The sequence below is a fragment of the Stegodyphus dumicola genome, chromosome 3 (genome assembly GCF_044657685.1).
Source record: "Stegodyphus dumicola isolate Sdum_Otavi_A_Nest chromosome 3, ASM4465768v1".
NCBI lineage: Eukaryota > Metazoa > Arthropoda > Arachnida > Araneae > Eresidae > Stegodyphus > Stegodyphus dumicola.
In genome coordinates, this window is record NC_140770.1 from 275,395,154 (window position 1) to 275,411,131 (window position 15,978).

Genomic DNA, 15,978 nt, shown 5'->3' on the forward strand with positions numbered 1-15,978 from the left:
AATAAATAAAATTAAAATAAAATTCTATATAAATGCCTTCCTGCTGCTAAGTTAAAATTAAAGATATTCTTCAAAAAATGTTAGGGTTACAGAAAATATATTGGAAAACAACACTGCTATACTGTTAGTCCTTTAATTTAACAATGACAATCATTCTAGAGATTCATCCTATACATAAATCAGGCTTTTATTTAACATAAAACATCTATAACAATGAATAAATTTACTTAAATGCTAATAACACATAGGTTGTGATAGAAACAGCATATGAATTTATTTTGGGCAAAACCTTACTGATGGGGTATTTGAAAATAATACACTTTATTTATTTTAGTTATAATTTAAAAGCATGAAAATTATTTTTAAGTTAACCATGCAGGTGGATATGAAGTTTTTTTTTTAATATGAAATGTTTTGACACATTTTTAATAAAACTGAATTGTTTAAATATATCAAAATCAAACCAAAAAAGCAGTATCTAAACTTTCCAAAAAAAAAACAACATTTTGTAACAGCAGGAAAGGAGACATATTTAGGGAACAATAATTGGAAAAAAGTGTTAAAAAGGAAGCAAAAACAGAAATTAAATATAAAAGTAATATCACTCATAGTAGTAATCATTCATAATATAAATATATGTATATTTTAAAACATTATGGTTTTTGCATAAAAGAATTTTTAGCACAGGAGTTTCTGTTATTTAAATAAAAATAATCCAAATATAATGTAAAAAAGTGTGAAAAGTACGGTAGTAGTGAAAGTGTGAAAATAGAGCCACACATAGAGGGTTAAATATTTGTTTTCTTAAAATCTAAGCAGGTATATCAAACTGCTGCACGACAGACACGGCTAAAAAAGCAAAAAGGATTCACTTAACATTTTCATAGCCATATGTTTCATTACAGAAAATTTGGGGGGGGGGGAATAGGATAGTCGTCAGTGCTCTTGAAATAGCTATTAACAACAGCAACTGTTTATTAGTATAATGAAAGTCATTTTTGTTGGCAAATGCTATTAATTTCAGTCCACTAAAAATCTACAAAAAAAAAAAAAAAAAAAAAAAAAAAAAAAAAAGGTGAGAGCTCTTCCCTCCCACCCTTTCCAGACATAGTACCTTAATTTTTTTCCTTAATTTTAATTTAATACCAATACCTAAATTTTCAGAAGCAAATTTCAGAGCATAATGCAAGAGGTGATTCAAACCACCCAGCTTCACAATTTTATTGTTTTTGCATTTAACTGAGTGTCCTGTTTATATATATATATATATATATAAGAAAGAGAAACCTATTCAGTGAAGTGAAATCAAAGGAAATTCAATTTAACTGTGCAGAGACATTAGGATTTTTGTTGAAGGCCGGAGAGATGAAAAATTAGCAACCGCCTTTGCCGCGAATTGTACCACGGACATCTGAAATACCGGCTCATGGTGCTGACCACTACACCATGAAGGCATGCTAGGAAGGTGGGAGAAATACCTTATATACTCTCCCTTTTAAAGGGCGACTGAGGTTCTTAGGGGACCCAACTGCCAAATCCTGGATGTAGAGAATCCTCATCCAACAACCTTTTAGTTCAGGCACCACTGTAGAGACATTAGGATTTTTGTTGGAGGCCGGAGAGATGAAAAATTAGCAACCGCTTCACCCGGGAATTGAATTACGTTTTAGTGAATGAAAAGAAAATATTTTAAATTAGTAAGCATGTGTAATGCCTTTGCATTGCTATGAAGCGAAATAATAGGGAAATAAAGCCAGAGAGAAATGTGAAGTCCTTGAACTTGAAATGTTTCAGTTGTGTAAGTTCAAAAAATAAAATGATTGATGTTTGACCAACACTAGTAAAATTATTTTTAAAACTTCATTACAAGCATTATTCACATTCATCTCACTTACTTCATATCACATTATAGTGATATGTCACCACATTTATGTTCTAAACTATCTATTTACTCTGAAGGATGAAATTCTAAAAATGGTTTGTTTTGTGAATAAGCAGACAGGATTAGTTTTTTGGATTTATTGACTGCACATCATTTCCGTATTATCTTACTTACTTATGTGACAAACTGACATTTTAGATCACTTACATATTGTTCAATTCCACTTTCTCTGTCAGGTTACATATATTTGATATATAAAGCATTAATAATTAATCCCTCCCCCCCCAAAAAAAAGCATTCATATCTAATACCATACCACGTTAGCATTTCACAAAGATATAGCTTATAGAAAATTATAATTCTGCTGTTAAGATAAAAGAGCATTCTGTTGAGCCAGTACAACTTTGTAACGAGCTGAAAACACCAACACACAAAATAAGGAAAACACGCGGGAAAGTTGTAGACACATCCACGCATGCACAAATTTAGCTTCTCTCATTGGCTAGGGCTAACACCGCGTTTCGCAGGTATGAACGGAACTCCCATATTTTATGCTCTTATAACTATACAGCCCTTTATGCCCCCATCTGAACACAGCCTTATTTTTTCTCAGTCATTATTATTATGCAAAGTTATTTTGTGTGTCATAAACTCTGAAACATGGTCCCAAACATAAACCAACTTTACACACTTCACATCAAATAAAAGTCTTAACATATATATATATTTTTTTTTTTTTTTTCTATTTTTTCTTTCTTGGAGAAATACACAGCTAGTTCTATTTGTTCAACTATGTCCTCTAGATTCCTTTTTTTATAGAAAATGGTGGCATACAGCTGGCATAATAAATTTTTACAAGGTGAATACAGCCCATGGAACAGCATCACTGGAATGTTTTAATGAATAAATTTAAAGCTTTTTTGCAAATTTTCTATGGAAAAATAAACCCTGTAGTGTCACAATTTTACCCTGCATAGTGAAAGAGAGGGATTAGTATCAAAATGAAGGGAGGAAATTCTTCGCCCGTAATTCTCCCATGAACCGTAGTAGAGGACCAACTTGACAACCTACTCAAATCACGGGAGCTACAGATAAAGGGTTACGATTTGCAAAATAATTGGAAAAATTTACAAATAATTTGGTGTCCAATTTTGTTTTATTTATGATCTTTGCACTGATTATGCTGCATTAATTCAAACTGGCTCCACAAGAAATGCTAAAATATGTTGGTCAAAACACTATAAGCATGATTTATTGTCATCTTTGATGCTACACCATTTGAAAGTATTTCCCCCCTTTTTTTAACATCCTGTTTAATACTGAAAATTTTTCTTTGTTTTTTGGCTGGAATAAGACATGATGACTCAACTTTTGAATGGAAATCTGAACACCATTTAGTAAAAATTTTTTCTTTCACTGAAAATGAATATGTGTATATGAAGGAGTAAATAGCATCTCAAAACAATTCATAAGAAAGAAACAATACCAGATTCTAAAAATGAAGACTTCCTTGTATTGCATATTACTACAGTAAGAGGAAATCCATTTGACTCTTTGTCATCAATATTCTGTTCACAAACAATCTACAAGATTTCAGAGATTTCCTTTTAACAAGCAATTTTATAATATTCTTAGCTATACATCTACAGATGTATGAAACAGTAAATCAATCAATAAGTAAAAGTTACTGATATAATTTGTAGCTGCTCAATCAAAGGATCGTGCAAGTCAAAATTGTGAGGTCACCATGAATTCTAAGGGGCTCCCAAACTCTTAATTTCCAAAATATAAAAAACATATCCTGTGTTTTAAGATGAGAGGCCTCCAACCTTCAGGTGAAAGGGGTCCCACATTTCATAAATATACCACTGTTTCAAAGATACAAGTCAAATGTAAATTCCAGATGCACAGAAATAGAACTTCACAGTTTACAGCAAAGCAATTACATGTTGTTTGAAAATTTTTAAATACGAATAAAAGAATCTTAACAAGCCTAATTTATTAACTTTTCATATGGTATGACTGCTTGGTTGGCTTACTGATTATAGCAAAACATTAAAAGGTTATCTGCTTTATGAGGGATGATGCCTTTGTGGCAGACTTTGGAAGGGAAAACTGGTTCACACACATTACAGATGGGGAAAGACAAGAAAATGTCATGCTGCCAGTTCATTTTCTGAGAACAGAACAACCAGTGCTAACAGTCTTATATTTGGCAAACCTGTTTAGGACGGCCGAGTTAAGAATTAGAATTTAGAACAAAAGATTTAGAATACAAAAGTTGATTACAGCAGGAAAAATAAATTTCAATTGTTAAAATTAATATTGGAAATTTGAAAAAGAGCAGAAGCCCTGCCAGATGAGCAGCTACTGACATTATGAAATTATTCGAAAACGAAATAAACAAAGAGGTAAGGTCAGTTGATTTAATTGACGAACTTTTAGACAAGGAAACAAATTTGACACATCTTGATGATGAAATTCTAAAACTGTGCAAAACTGAAGAAATAGGAAAGCAAATTGAAAAACAACAATAACACAAAGAGCAACAATAGCACAACCTCTGCATTAAGGTCTCTCATCATAATATACAAAATATCATATACACACACATACATACATACATACACATATACATGTCTAATTTGAAACAATGTCAACTTAAACACATCATTAATGTACATACCAGTTGACTTTGTGCGATGTCTAACTGCCTTTCTCCTTCAAGGATTAATTCAAAATGATTCTTGAATGTCTTTAGATGTTCTAGAGTACAAAAATAAGCAATAAATAACAAGAATGACATTTAAAATAAAATTCAAGCCATTTATATAAGTACACATATCACTATGAATTTAGAACAGGCACATATATCTTTAATATTATTATGAAGGCAACTAATAATAGGTAACCTAGTACTGGAGAATTTTCGATTACAAAATGCTTCTGTTATAATTTTGTTTCGATAAAATCAGTCCAAAAACTTAACCGGTACAAGGGTTACCTATTAGTTTAAATGTTAAGTAATTGTTTACATCTTAATCGTTTCAAAGGTGAAAAAAAATTAGTCGGATAAGTTCGTTCACAGACAAACTGTTGTTTCAATACAATCTGTTGTTACAAAAAGTTTCCATTTTAATACTATTAGACAGTATTTTGTGTTCATTTATTACTGTTTTGCACCTATTAATATCACTCAGCTTTGCACTATTGTTCTTGAAAGAAACAAATGGAAACAACTGATCAAAGAATGGCATACAGCAGATATTTATGCTATAAAGATTCATTATTTTAGTAATATAAAAAGGGACTAAATCTCAATTATAAGTGGTTTAAAGCTCTGGAATTCCAAGTTAAATATATATATATATAAAAGAAAAACAGGTACTTTCTTGTAAAGCAACAACTAATTGTGCAGAGCAAATTTTGTCCCACTTTTAAGCAGAATTAGCATGTACCCAAATACATCACACATTAATGCAAAACACTTTTTGCTCTTTTGTTAAGCTCCCACTTACTTTTGAAAATGACTGAAAGATTAATATTTTTTTATTATGAATAAAAGAGTCATTTTCTTGTCATGGCAATATTTTTAACTTTTACATTTTACTGTGTTCTTTATAGTTGATAAATTGAAATTATAAAAAAAAACTGGGATTTATCAAAACAAGGAAAATTCATTGCAACTTTCACTTTTTTTGGGGGGAGGACCACAGAATTTGCAGAGTTCTAGGACTAATTGCTTAGATATATTTATTTAAAGAAAAAATTATAAGAGCAGGATTTTATCACATGAACAGATTTCTGGTTGTACTTGTAGAAAGACAAATACGAATTAAAAAAATAGTGCAGCAACATTAACAAATGCAATTAAAAATATTGCCGAAGATCAACAAAATTTTATGATTGTTTCAAACATACAAAATAACAAAGCTAGAAAATATGAACCTGGAGCACTTCAATCTGAACACAAAACTTTGTTGACTCAGATTCAGGTGCACATGCCCTGAAAATTGGCAAGAATAGAGGATTTGGTGAAACAAGGACACAAAAAGTTGTCAGGGAACAGCATCTCAACACCTAGACAATTATCCAGTAAAATTCATTCAAAAGTTAACTCTGATATAAATGACTTTTTCACGGCAAATTTGCTTGCTTTAAAAATATGGCTATTTTTTCTGTATGCACTAATGCTGAATTAACAAAAGAGAACAGGTTGCCATTATTATCTCAAACTCTTTCTCACTTGAAAAATTTTAGTAATTGTTTATCTTTGGTTTATGTTAAAAATAAGTTATTGAGTGATTTACTTATAACTTATTACAATTAGTTCAAACATATGGCAGTCTGAAAATTTACTATTTACTATTATTACTACCATAAAATCAAATTACAAATTACTGTCCATAAATTCAAATTACAAAGTGCAACTACCAGAAATTTCTTGCAGATAACAACCTTTAGATTTCCAACAGAAATTGAATATAAAATGGAATTTTTTCCTTTGCATTGTCATTTTTAATGTTTTACGTATGGTTTGATAAATATTCAGTAAATCAAATTTAAAACTTATTTTCTCAAAAAAAAAAAAAAAAAAAGTCTGACAGATGCTTTTAGATCATGCATTTGATCCAAATACAATCTGAGGTTGAGACCACTATCTTATAATATAACCAATTTTTTAATGGTCAGAGAAATCAAAGTTGCACCAATCTGAAAAAAACCTACTAAGGTGGTGGTTTTAACAAAAAAGTATCAAAAAATAGTGTTCAAATAATACGAAATCCTGCGAGATAACTGTGTATAACCACTTGAGATAAATTTAAGTCTCATACTTTTATTTATAACATTTCTGAATATTACAATTTAAAACACACCTATAAAGTCCTTTTGAACATCAGTCCACATGCTGTTTAGTTCTCCCAGTTGGCTCATAATATCCTAATAATAATAATAAGTAATATCAATAAACATGGAACATTATTAAAGAACATACTAATTAACAGACATCCAACAATACATACATGTTTCAAACAAAAAATTCAATACACATCTGTGAATTAAAAGCAATGCATTTCATATAGCTAAGCAGAGAATGAATATTTTATAACTGGTTAAAACAGACATCAAAGCATTGGTAATATGCACACCAAAGCCAGTTAATTTGCTCATTTAGGTTGCTTTAAAAAATATCTTATTCTTAAAACAAAAACATAAATTTAAAAAAAAAAACTTCTTTATTTTTAAATCAGATAAGAACATTACCAAAAATATGTGCAAGTTATGATACATGTTAAATTTTCTAATTTGCACCAGATTTTTTAATTATTTATTTATTTATTCTCTTTTTGGTTAGAAAATATACTTTTTTATTAAATTTTCTAAATCTTAAATATGAAAAAGTTATGTCTTAGCCCCTCACTAAGTAATTTATACCATTTGTGCTGCTTAATGCATGGATAAACATGTAAAGCTTACAAAACTTCCATGCACCACACTCTACAATTTGTGCTGCTTAATGCATGGATACACATGTAAAGATTATAAAACTTCCATGCACTTCATTATTCTCTTAAAAGTGTAAGGAAGAAAAGGCAGCACATTTTTTTCTATCAACATAATGTAATGCGATACAATCAGAGATCCCATTAATCAAAATCAATCATTTAAAATATTTGATTATATGATTATATTCTCAAATTTTCTTATGAATACTGCCTATCACCTGCCTTTTAGTTCTCATATGTAGTTCTTAATAAAATCTGACTAATGTAAACTCACTTGCACAAACAGTAAAAATAAATAAATCACATCTATGTAGTAAAATACAGGGTTGCTACTCAAACAGGAGAAGGAAATTCCCTGACTTTTCCAGATGTGTTTTAAGAAAATTCCAAGCTATCTGCATAGTGTGCGTTGGCTGTGCTGAGGGTAAATTAATTATGTTAACACTTGAAAACACAAAAATTTGCCAATTACATATGACTTATATGTATATGTAAGATATAATAAAATATGATAGCTGTTTGAAAAAAATAATTGGCGACCTCAAAATTAACATTCTAAATTTGGTGATCTGCCCCTAAATTCATCTCTTCTCACAGGTTCCAGACTTTCTTACGTAATGTTTTAATGCAGATATGTCTTGTCCAATCAAATTAATTGTAAACCAAAACTCTGAACTGAAACTTTCCCACTCCCAACCTTCTTCCTCTGAAAGTACTATAATTCTGCCCCACAAGTTCTCCTGCTGGCAAGATGCTTCTTATGTACGCTGCTGCTTACTTACTTAAGATGACATTCTACTTCAAAATGCAACTTACTGTATTCAAATATAATTAGGAAACATCTTATCTGAAAAAGGATGATTTGATATGCGTAAAAAAAATAAAAATTGTGATTTTTCAAGATACGTTGTGCTAAATTGCATCATCATGCTTTTCACTCAGCGACCTTCAAGCCACTACAATCTTCTCGGTTAACTACGCAGTATCTAAGCTGTTAAAAGTTCCACTGTTTTTCATCTATGCATTTTAAAATCATCACACATATATATATAATCCTCAAAGCATTACTTTTATAACTATAGGAGTTGTTTTCTCCACCGACGACTAAGATTAGAATCTGCCCAATCGGGATTAAAAAATGTCTTTTCTGCAAACATTTTGCAGCTAAAGAAAGAAAGAAATCTATTTAATGTTATTTTTAAATAAATTCAAGTATTTTATATTTAATTAGCAGCATACATAAACAAAAAATATGTCCACTAAATTTCATGAAGGTATGTCATCATACAGTTAGAATTAGTTTCACAAGTATGCCAGAGAAAACTGCCTAAAATTTGAAAGTATTATTAACTAATAACAGAAGACACATTAACTGATATGAATAACAATAAATTAATTACTTAAGGATTAAAAACTGAACAACACAAATTGATAGTATTTTGGCAAATATAGATATATTAAATGGTTAGCCTAGATAACTGCAAAATGTCAAATAAGACACTTAAGAAAGAAGAAAAGGTTTAAAATATTTTGTTTTATACAAGACTGGGGATTTACTTTCGTTCAACATGAACTGCATATGCGCATGCAAATCTCTGGATTTTCGAGGTTATTGGAAACCAAAGATGCTGGAAACTTGCTCTGTCTTTTTAAAAGACAATCTGATTGGCTTTACAACAGCTGTCCAAATGACCCTCATGCGATACATGATTCGACAAGAAAGTGATCGCTTTCCACGTTGGTGCGAAAATCGCTTTTTTCCAGAATGTCATATGAAATTCTCCGAATTTTGCAGATTTTCACTAAAATATTTAAATTCCCTAGCTTTTTTGGTCAATTTTCGAATTCCCTGTCTTTTCCAGGTTTCCCAAGTATGTGGCAACCCTGTAAATAAAATCTAGATTTCTTCAAACCAATTCCCAGCTCTCATTTTATTTAAAACAACTCTTATTTTTACACCACTTCTTCAACATACAAAAATGCCAAAAGATAAAAAAAAAAAAAAAAAAAAAAAAAAAAAACAAGTAAAAGAAGCAAGTATATGCTTAACAGCAATGTTTGGCATTTAAACATCTTAAAATAACAAACAAAACGATCCTTTTTTTTATTTTTTATTTTTTTTTTTCCTTTAACCAAGTCTTTAACCAATTTTAGCACCTCAAAATAAAGAAGCAAAAGTTGTTATTTTTACTCAAAGTGATATCCGATTCATAGCAGTGAAACAGAAGAAGAAACACAACATCTAAAAATATTGATATTGGTTAATAAATTTATGAGATAATTTCACCCTGCACTGATTTTTAAGAAATTCTACTAAAGAAGATGATGTAATTCAAAATTCATAAGATTATTTAACTCAAATTCAACTTCAATTAGAAAAAAAACTTGATGATGGAAAACAAATTAGGCAAACTAGGAGAAAACTCTTCTTAAGGTTATATAAAAACTATTCTGGCGGCACTGGAGTTTTCGTGATAATGAGATGAAATCATAAATTTTAAAAAGATCTGAAAACAAATACAAGTATAAAATTGATGTTTTAAATCAAAACATCACAGAAGTGGTTCTCAACATATCTTGCCCTATGCATCCCTTTCACCACTGTAAGATCTTACCCTCTTCCTTTCCAAAACTCAAAAAATACACGCACTTTTATTTAGATTTAGATTATTTTTAATATTTTTTTTATAAATTAAACAAACAGAAAGTATAGAAAATGCTGATAAATACCAAAATTTGAATAAAAGTAACTTTTATATTCATAAATTAAAACTATCAAAAATATAAATGATGAAGGCTGAAAAGATGCCTATATTAAATAACAGAATTAGGTAATCATAACAAAGTAATAAATAAAATAAATAATAAAATATAAAAGTAATAATAAGTGGAACTAAATACTTAACAACTAAATAAAAGGCTGAACACAATCTCTTATGAGCTGCCTTTGAGTGTTTTTAAAAGTTTAAGAATGGTGAACTTGACATCGAAGACAAAGAATGGAGCAAAAGGATTAAAGTACACGAAGATACAGAATTGGAAGCATTACTAGAATAAGATTAAAAATTTAGGTTCCATATGAACTGAAGCCAAGAAACGTTGAACAATGATTCTTTACACATGAAATACTGCTTGCCAGGCATAAATGAAAGGGGTTTTTCCATTGTATAGTCACTGGTGATAAAAAATTGATCCACTAAGATAACCCAAAGAAGAAAAAATTATAGGGACCGCTAGCCACGTTTCACCACTGAGTGCCTAGCCAAATATTCATGGAAAAAAATCACGCTGTGTATATGGTGGGATCAACTTGGTGTCATATACTGACATGCTCAAAACGAATGAAACCGTTACTGGGCTCTCTGCCAAACACAAATGATATGACTGAGATGAGTACTCGAAGAAAAATGCCTTCCTAACTACTCCAGACATGACAAAATTATTCTCCTGCATGATAATGCTGATCCACATGTCGGCGCCAGTCAAACACCTGCTCGTACACACTCAAATGAAAAGCCCTTCCTCCCACTGTATTCGCCAGACACTGCTCCTTCTGATTATTACTTATTTTGACTGATGACACACAGCCTGTCTGAGCAGCATTTCACATCATATGAAGATACCAAAAATCGGATTGATTTCCGGATAGCCTTTGAAAAATGAAACGCTCTTCTGACGTGGTATCTATATGCTGCCAGAAAGATGTGGAAAAGTAATGGCTTGCAATGGCCAATACTTTGAATAAAACATAATGTACCGTTCTTTCACAATAAATGCCCAATTTTTAATAAAAAATGGCAGAGACTTACTTGTACTCTCGCTATCATAAAAAATATCTTTAAGAAAAGAGGAGAGAGATACAAGACAGAAATTTTTATTTAAAGTTCTGAGAAAAATTAGATTGTAAATTAAATAAACCATAAAATAACAATAAATTTTTACTTGAATAGCTCTGTTTTCATCACAAGTAGCCCATTTAACCATGTCTTGAGAAGCTGTAAAATAAAGTTTAATAACAATAATAAATATAATTTTTAATGTTTTCATTTCATTTTTAAAAATGATAAACATACATTTGAATGTTTTTACTTCATTTTTAAAAATAATAAGGTATTAATAAAGAGCATGACAATATTAACTAATTTCATGACATAATTCTTCACTTACCAGAATTTTGTGCTGACATAAAAGCTTTAGTAGCATGTCTTAAATCTTTTAATTCTGATATCACCATATTCAGATCAGAATGACCAGCTCCTAAAGACTTCAGACGTACGCTACTCCTATACAATAAAAAAGAAAGGTTTCTTAATTTTTTAGAATTTAATATTATAATAATGATGCAATTAGATAAGCTATATTACAGATAATGTAACTTAATATAAAATAACTAATAATGTGATTATATAAGGCGATATATCTTAAATATTTCAAAACGGTTAATTTTGTTTATAAAAAATATAACAAATGAAACTGATGATTTAAGTTCTGAAAAAGAAACAATTAGTATTTCATTTATTTGCTGTATTTACCCTTTTGCCTCAATAGAGGGCCAAACCTATTCCTCTCGCACAACTGAAATGTCTGTATACACGAATTTCTGTTGGAATGGAATTCTTTCCCTTTGCCAATTAGAATGCTACAGTGTTAACAATAATCTACTTAAGTGAAATGATTACTTCTCTTTTGCGGATATATGTGCAGTTTCACCCACTGTGTGCAGTTTTCCCTTAGGGCAGGATTGCAACTGTGTGCATCAATAGCATAGACTCCAATTACTATGGATTCTCCGTAGTTTCTACAGAAATTAATGTAAAACTACGAGCTACGAAAAGTATGGAAAAAACTATGGACTTTACAGAAACAGGGTACGCAAAACAAAACCAACTAATTCATCCGATGATTCGCTGAATACCCGTGTCATGATATATCAAGTGTTGAGTGCGTTGCTGGTTTTGAAGAATAGCCAATCGTAGATCATTAACTCCAACCCTTAATTACTTGACAATAGTTCCCCAGCACTCCCAGGCAAAGCTGTATGTATAGTTCGTTGCTGCTGTATATGGCTTTTTCAGGCTGCCTTCAGTTTCATTGTTTAGATGAATAATACCAGATGCATGAATAATACCAGAGATTACGGCAAGAGCCTTAGCATGTGTCTTGTGAGCTGAGATTCAGCTGGAAGTTTTTTGTTAATTATGCTACCTTGAACAAAGAAGCTATCTGTGAATCACGCACATTGCAGTGTATGCAACAAACTTCTCAGTTGCACATGGCAGAAAAGATGACTGTAAACAGTTTTTTTTTTTTTTTTTTTTTTTTTTTTTTTCAGAAGCATAAAGAATTTGGCACTGTAAAACCTAAAGAAATAATGAATTTCTTAATAAAAGATGATAAAACAGATGCTATAGAAGCCGAATGCTATTTTGTTCAATTTTTAACTGAACATAATCTACTGATTTCTGTTTCGGATCATTCCAAACAGCTTTTCAAAGCAATGTTTCTGGATTCTGCCATAGCAAAAAAATTTAGCTGAAGCCATACCAAAACTGCAGCTATTGCGAAAATGCATGCAGAAAGTACTGTTGCCGATATTATGAAATCAGTGTGCAACACACCATTTTCTCTAAATACTGATGGAAGTAATGATAACAAACTGTACTCTTTGATTATAACATATTATAAAAAATAAAAGGGAGTGATAATTATTCATTGATTTCTCTTTTAGAATGCATGAATAATACCAGAGAAGGTATTGATAATTGTATAAATGAAAACTATAAAAGCAAAGGTTTACAATGGAAAAATTGTTTATCATTTTCTTCACTCTTTCCAAGCAATAACAAATTTGTAAATAACTTTTTTGTTGCAAAACAGGAAAGAACTTTTGGTACCTCAAGTATGCGTATGACATCATGATTTAAATTTAATGTAATATGACAACTTTTTCTCAATATCAATAAAAGAATTAACGTGACTCGGGGTCCGTAGCTACATTTTAGTTAAAAGAATAAGCATCTATAAGCACTTTTCAAGCACATTTTATGAAAAAAAATAAGCACCTGTCTAATTACATTATACATAGCTACATTACCTTCAAAGAAAAATTAGACTTTTAATTTAAAATATGAGAAATCCAGTATTTATTAAGAAAGAATGAGCATTCCTCAACCATGGACAACATTTTTTTTTTTTTTTTTTTTTTTTTTTTTTTTTTTAAATTTTAAATACCAGTTCAATTTACAGAACTAGTTTAGAATGAAAGAAAAATAAACTATGTAGAACTAAATTATATTACAAGATTTAATGATGAAATTTCAGTTCAAAATAGAGAAAATAAATAATAATAAGCCATATTTATTATATTTGCTTGGGACTTAAAAATAAAAACAATTTATTTTTCCACTCATATTAATATTTAAATAATTTAACTTTAATCAAAATTCTGAACATTTTCTAAATTTTCATTGTATAACAATTTTCCCTTAACACATATTGCAAGGATAGTAATTTAAGTAAAAATAAGTAAAAAAGGAACTTTTCTGAAATCAGAAGACGGGAAATTGCTTCAAATTGCGAATATCCGAAAATTCCGGATAGTTGAGCGTAACTGGTAAAAGAGGAAGGGGGTTAGATTGTAGCTGTTCTTTAGATTTTTTAGCTAAATAATGCTTTTGACATTTCAATAGTGCATCATATAAAAAACAGCCCAATGAAACTGAAAATTAATCTGCTTAGCAAGCACAGTAAAATTCTTTTATCTCTCTGCATGCGATATTACGCAATAAGAGTCAATAGCTGCCGGTATTCAGAGAATAACTAAATAAATAAAGGAAAACGACCTTTTGCTTGCACCCATGTGGCATATTTATCATTGAGCAGGACACGTCGTGCTCTGCGCGATATCCCTGCCATACTCATATTGATTATAATAAAGAGATTTACCAATCTGGGGTGTTTTTCATTCTAATTTTGAATAGATTGCATTAAATTTCTGGAATACAATCATTCTTCATTTGGTTTGGAAGACCGCAGAACTTTTAGTCCTATTCAATCCATGCTGGAAAGTGACCAAAAAAAAAAAGACTGTTGCTTGCTTTGCTGCGAACTGTAACAAAAGAAATTATTTTGACTATTTGATTACTTTCACTTTATTTATGCCATTCCGAATATTATTCCTTAGAAAACTGATCTGTGTTAAAACACGCTTACCCATTTTTGAAGTTTATCTATACTTCAGCAGTTACTGCAAATATATTATTATAAATATTCATACATATGCTCACAATATAAGCATACCGATCATAATAAACGCGAACATGAAATGACTATGCGGAACGAGAATATAAATTATTAATACCTTGGTAAAAATTCAAACGTGTGTAATATTGGGTGGACGTAAAAGAATATGGAATGTATTGGAATTTTTCACAATTCTGTGACCAATAGAACGGCATGCACCTGTCTGTACTTGTGAGCCTCAAAGGTTATGTTAATGCACAGAAAGGAACAAAAAGCTTTTTCTGGGAGTATGATTCACCATCTGACATTCTAAATAAGGAAGAAAAGTTATTTATTTAGTTTTGGTTTTGGTACGGGGAAAAAATGTGCGTTCGTTAAAAAAAAAAAAGCACTAAAAGCAAAAAATAGCACTAAAAAAAAAGTGCTTTAGAGAAAAAGTAAGCACCTATAAAGGCTTTTATATTTTATTTTCAAATATAACGACTTATAAGCACTTGTAAGGACCGCTATGAATCCTGTGGCAGTAACATATCGTGTGAATTATCCTAACCTGAAACAAAAATATTGCCTACAGCCACTCTTTATTTAAAATGCTGAAATAAACAAAAAATTTGAACGATTTGAAACTGAGCAGCATAATAATGATCGGAATACACCATTTTTATCCCTAGAGAGCAAGACTGCTATCAATCAGAAAAATGAGCTCGAAAATTAGCATTTTCAGAGTTTTTAATTAATGTCTCATCTGATTAAAGTTGTACAAGGATGAGAATGGTCAAAATGGCTTTCCACAAATCTTTGGAATCTAGAGATACATCTCTTGAAACTCAATTCCCCACCATTCTGGAGGAGATGATATTACAAACAAACAAAGAGATGCACAGAATATGATTAATCATATTACATGAGTAAATTAGTAAGTGTTTAAGAGCAAGTAAAAATTATAACATGGCCAGTCTACATTTGTAAAGAGCATGGGAACAAGAGAAAATTATACCTTCTTTCCATCCATATATGTTATATATGCTTTCCCTCCTTACCCTTTTATTTTATTACTTGTTATTATATGTTTAACAAAGGAATACTGCTGACGAGGTTAATCACATTTCTAGCTGAGTGCAGTTAATCAATGTTAATAATCTCAACTTTATGGCTGCATATGCTGAGCAAATGGCTGATCAACTGTTTCAACAATTTCCACACAGCATTTAAAAGTGTCTCCTTGCTGTATTCTTCCTTGAACAGGGCTGGAGTTCAAAATATAAATACATAAATCTTTGAGTTGAAAACTGCTTTGTTGAGGAGTGGGATCGACTGCTACAAGGCCTCTTCAACTGCTTCCTGTTC

General features: G+C 30.5%; 1 protein-coding gene across 2 annotated transcripts in view; it reads right to left on the bottom strand.

Moving 5' to 3' along the window:
- LOC118183065 (uncharacterized) overlaps nt 1-15,978 on the bottom strand; it is a 53,153-nt gene that overhangs the window by 23,936 nt on the left and 13,239 nt on the right. For both annotated transcript variants that reach the window (XM_085814183.1, XM_085814181.1), the window contains exons 3-6: nt 11,557-11,672; nt 11,332-11,384; nt 6,760-6,823; nt 4,569-4,648 (exon numbers count right to left, since the gene is read on the bottom strand). In XM_085814183.1, the coding sequence (XP_085670309.1) occupies nt 4,569-4,648; nt 6,760-6,823; nt 11,332-11,384; nt 11,557-11,672 (313 nt within the window). The remainder of the gene's footprint in view (nt 1-4,568; nt 4,649-6,759; nt 6,824-11,331; nt 11,385-11,556; nt 11,673-15,978) is intronic.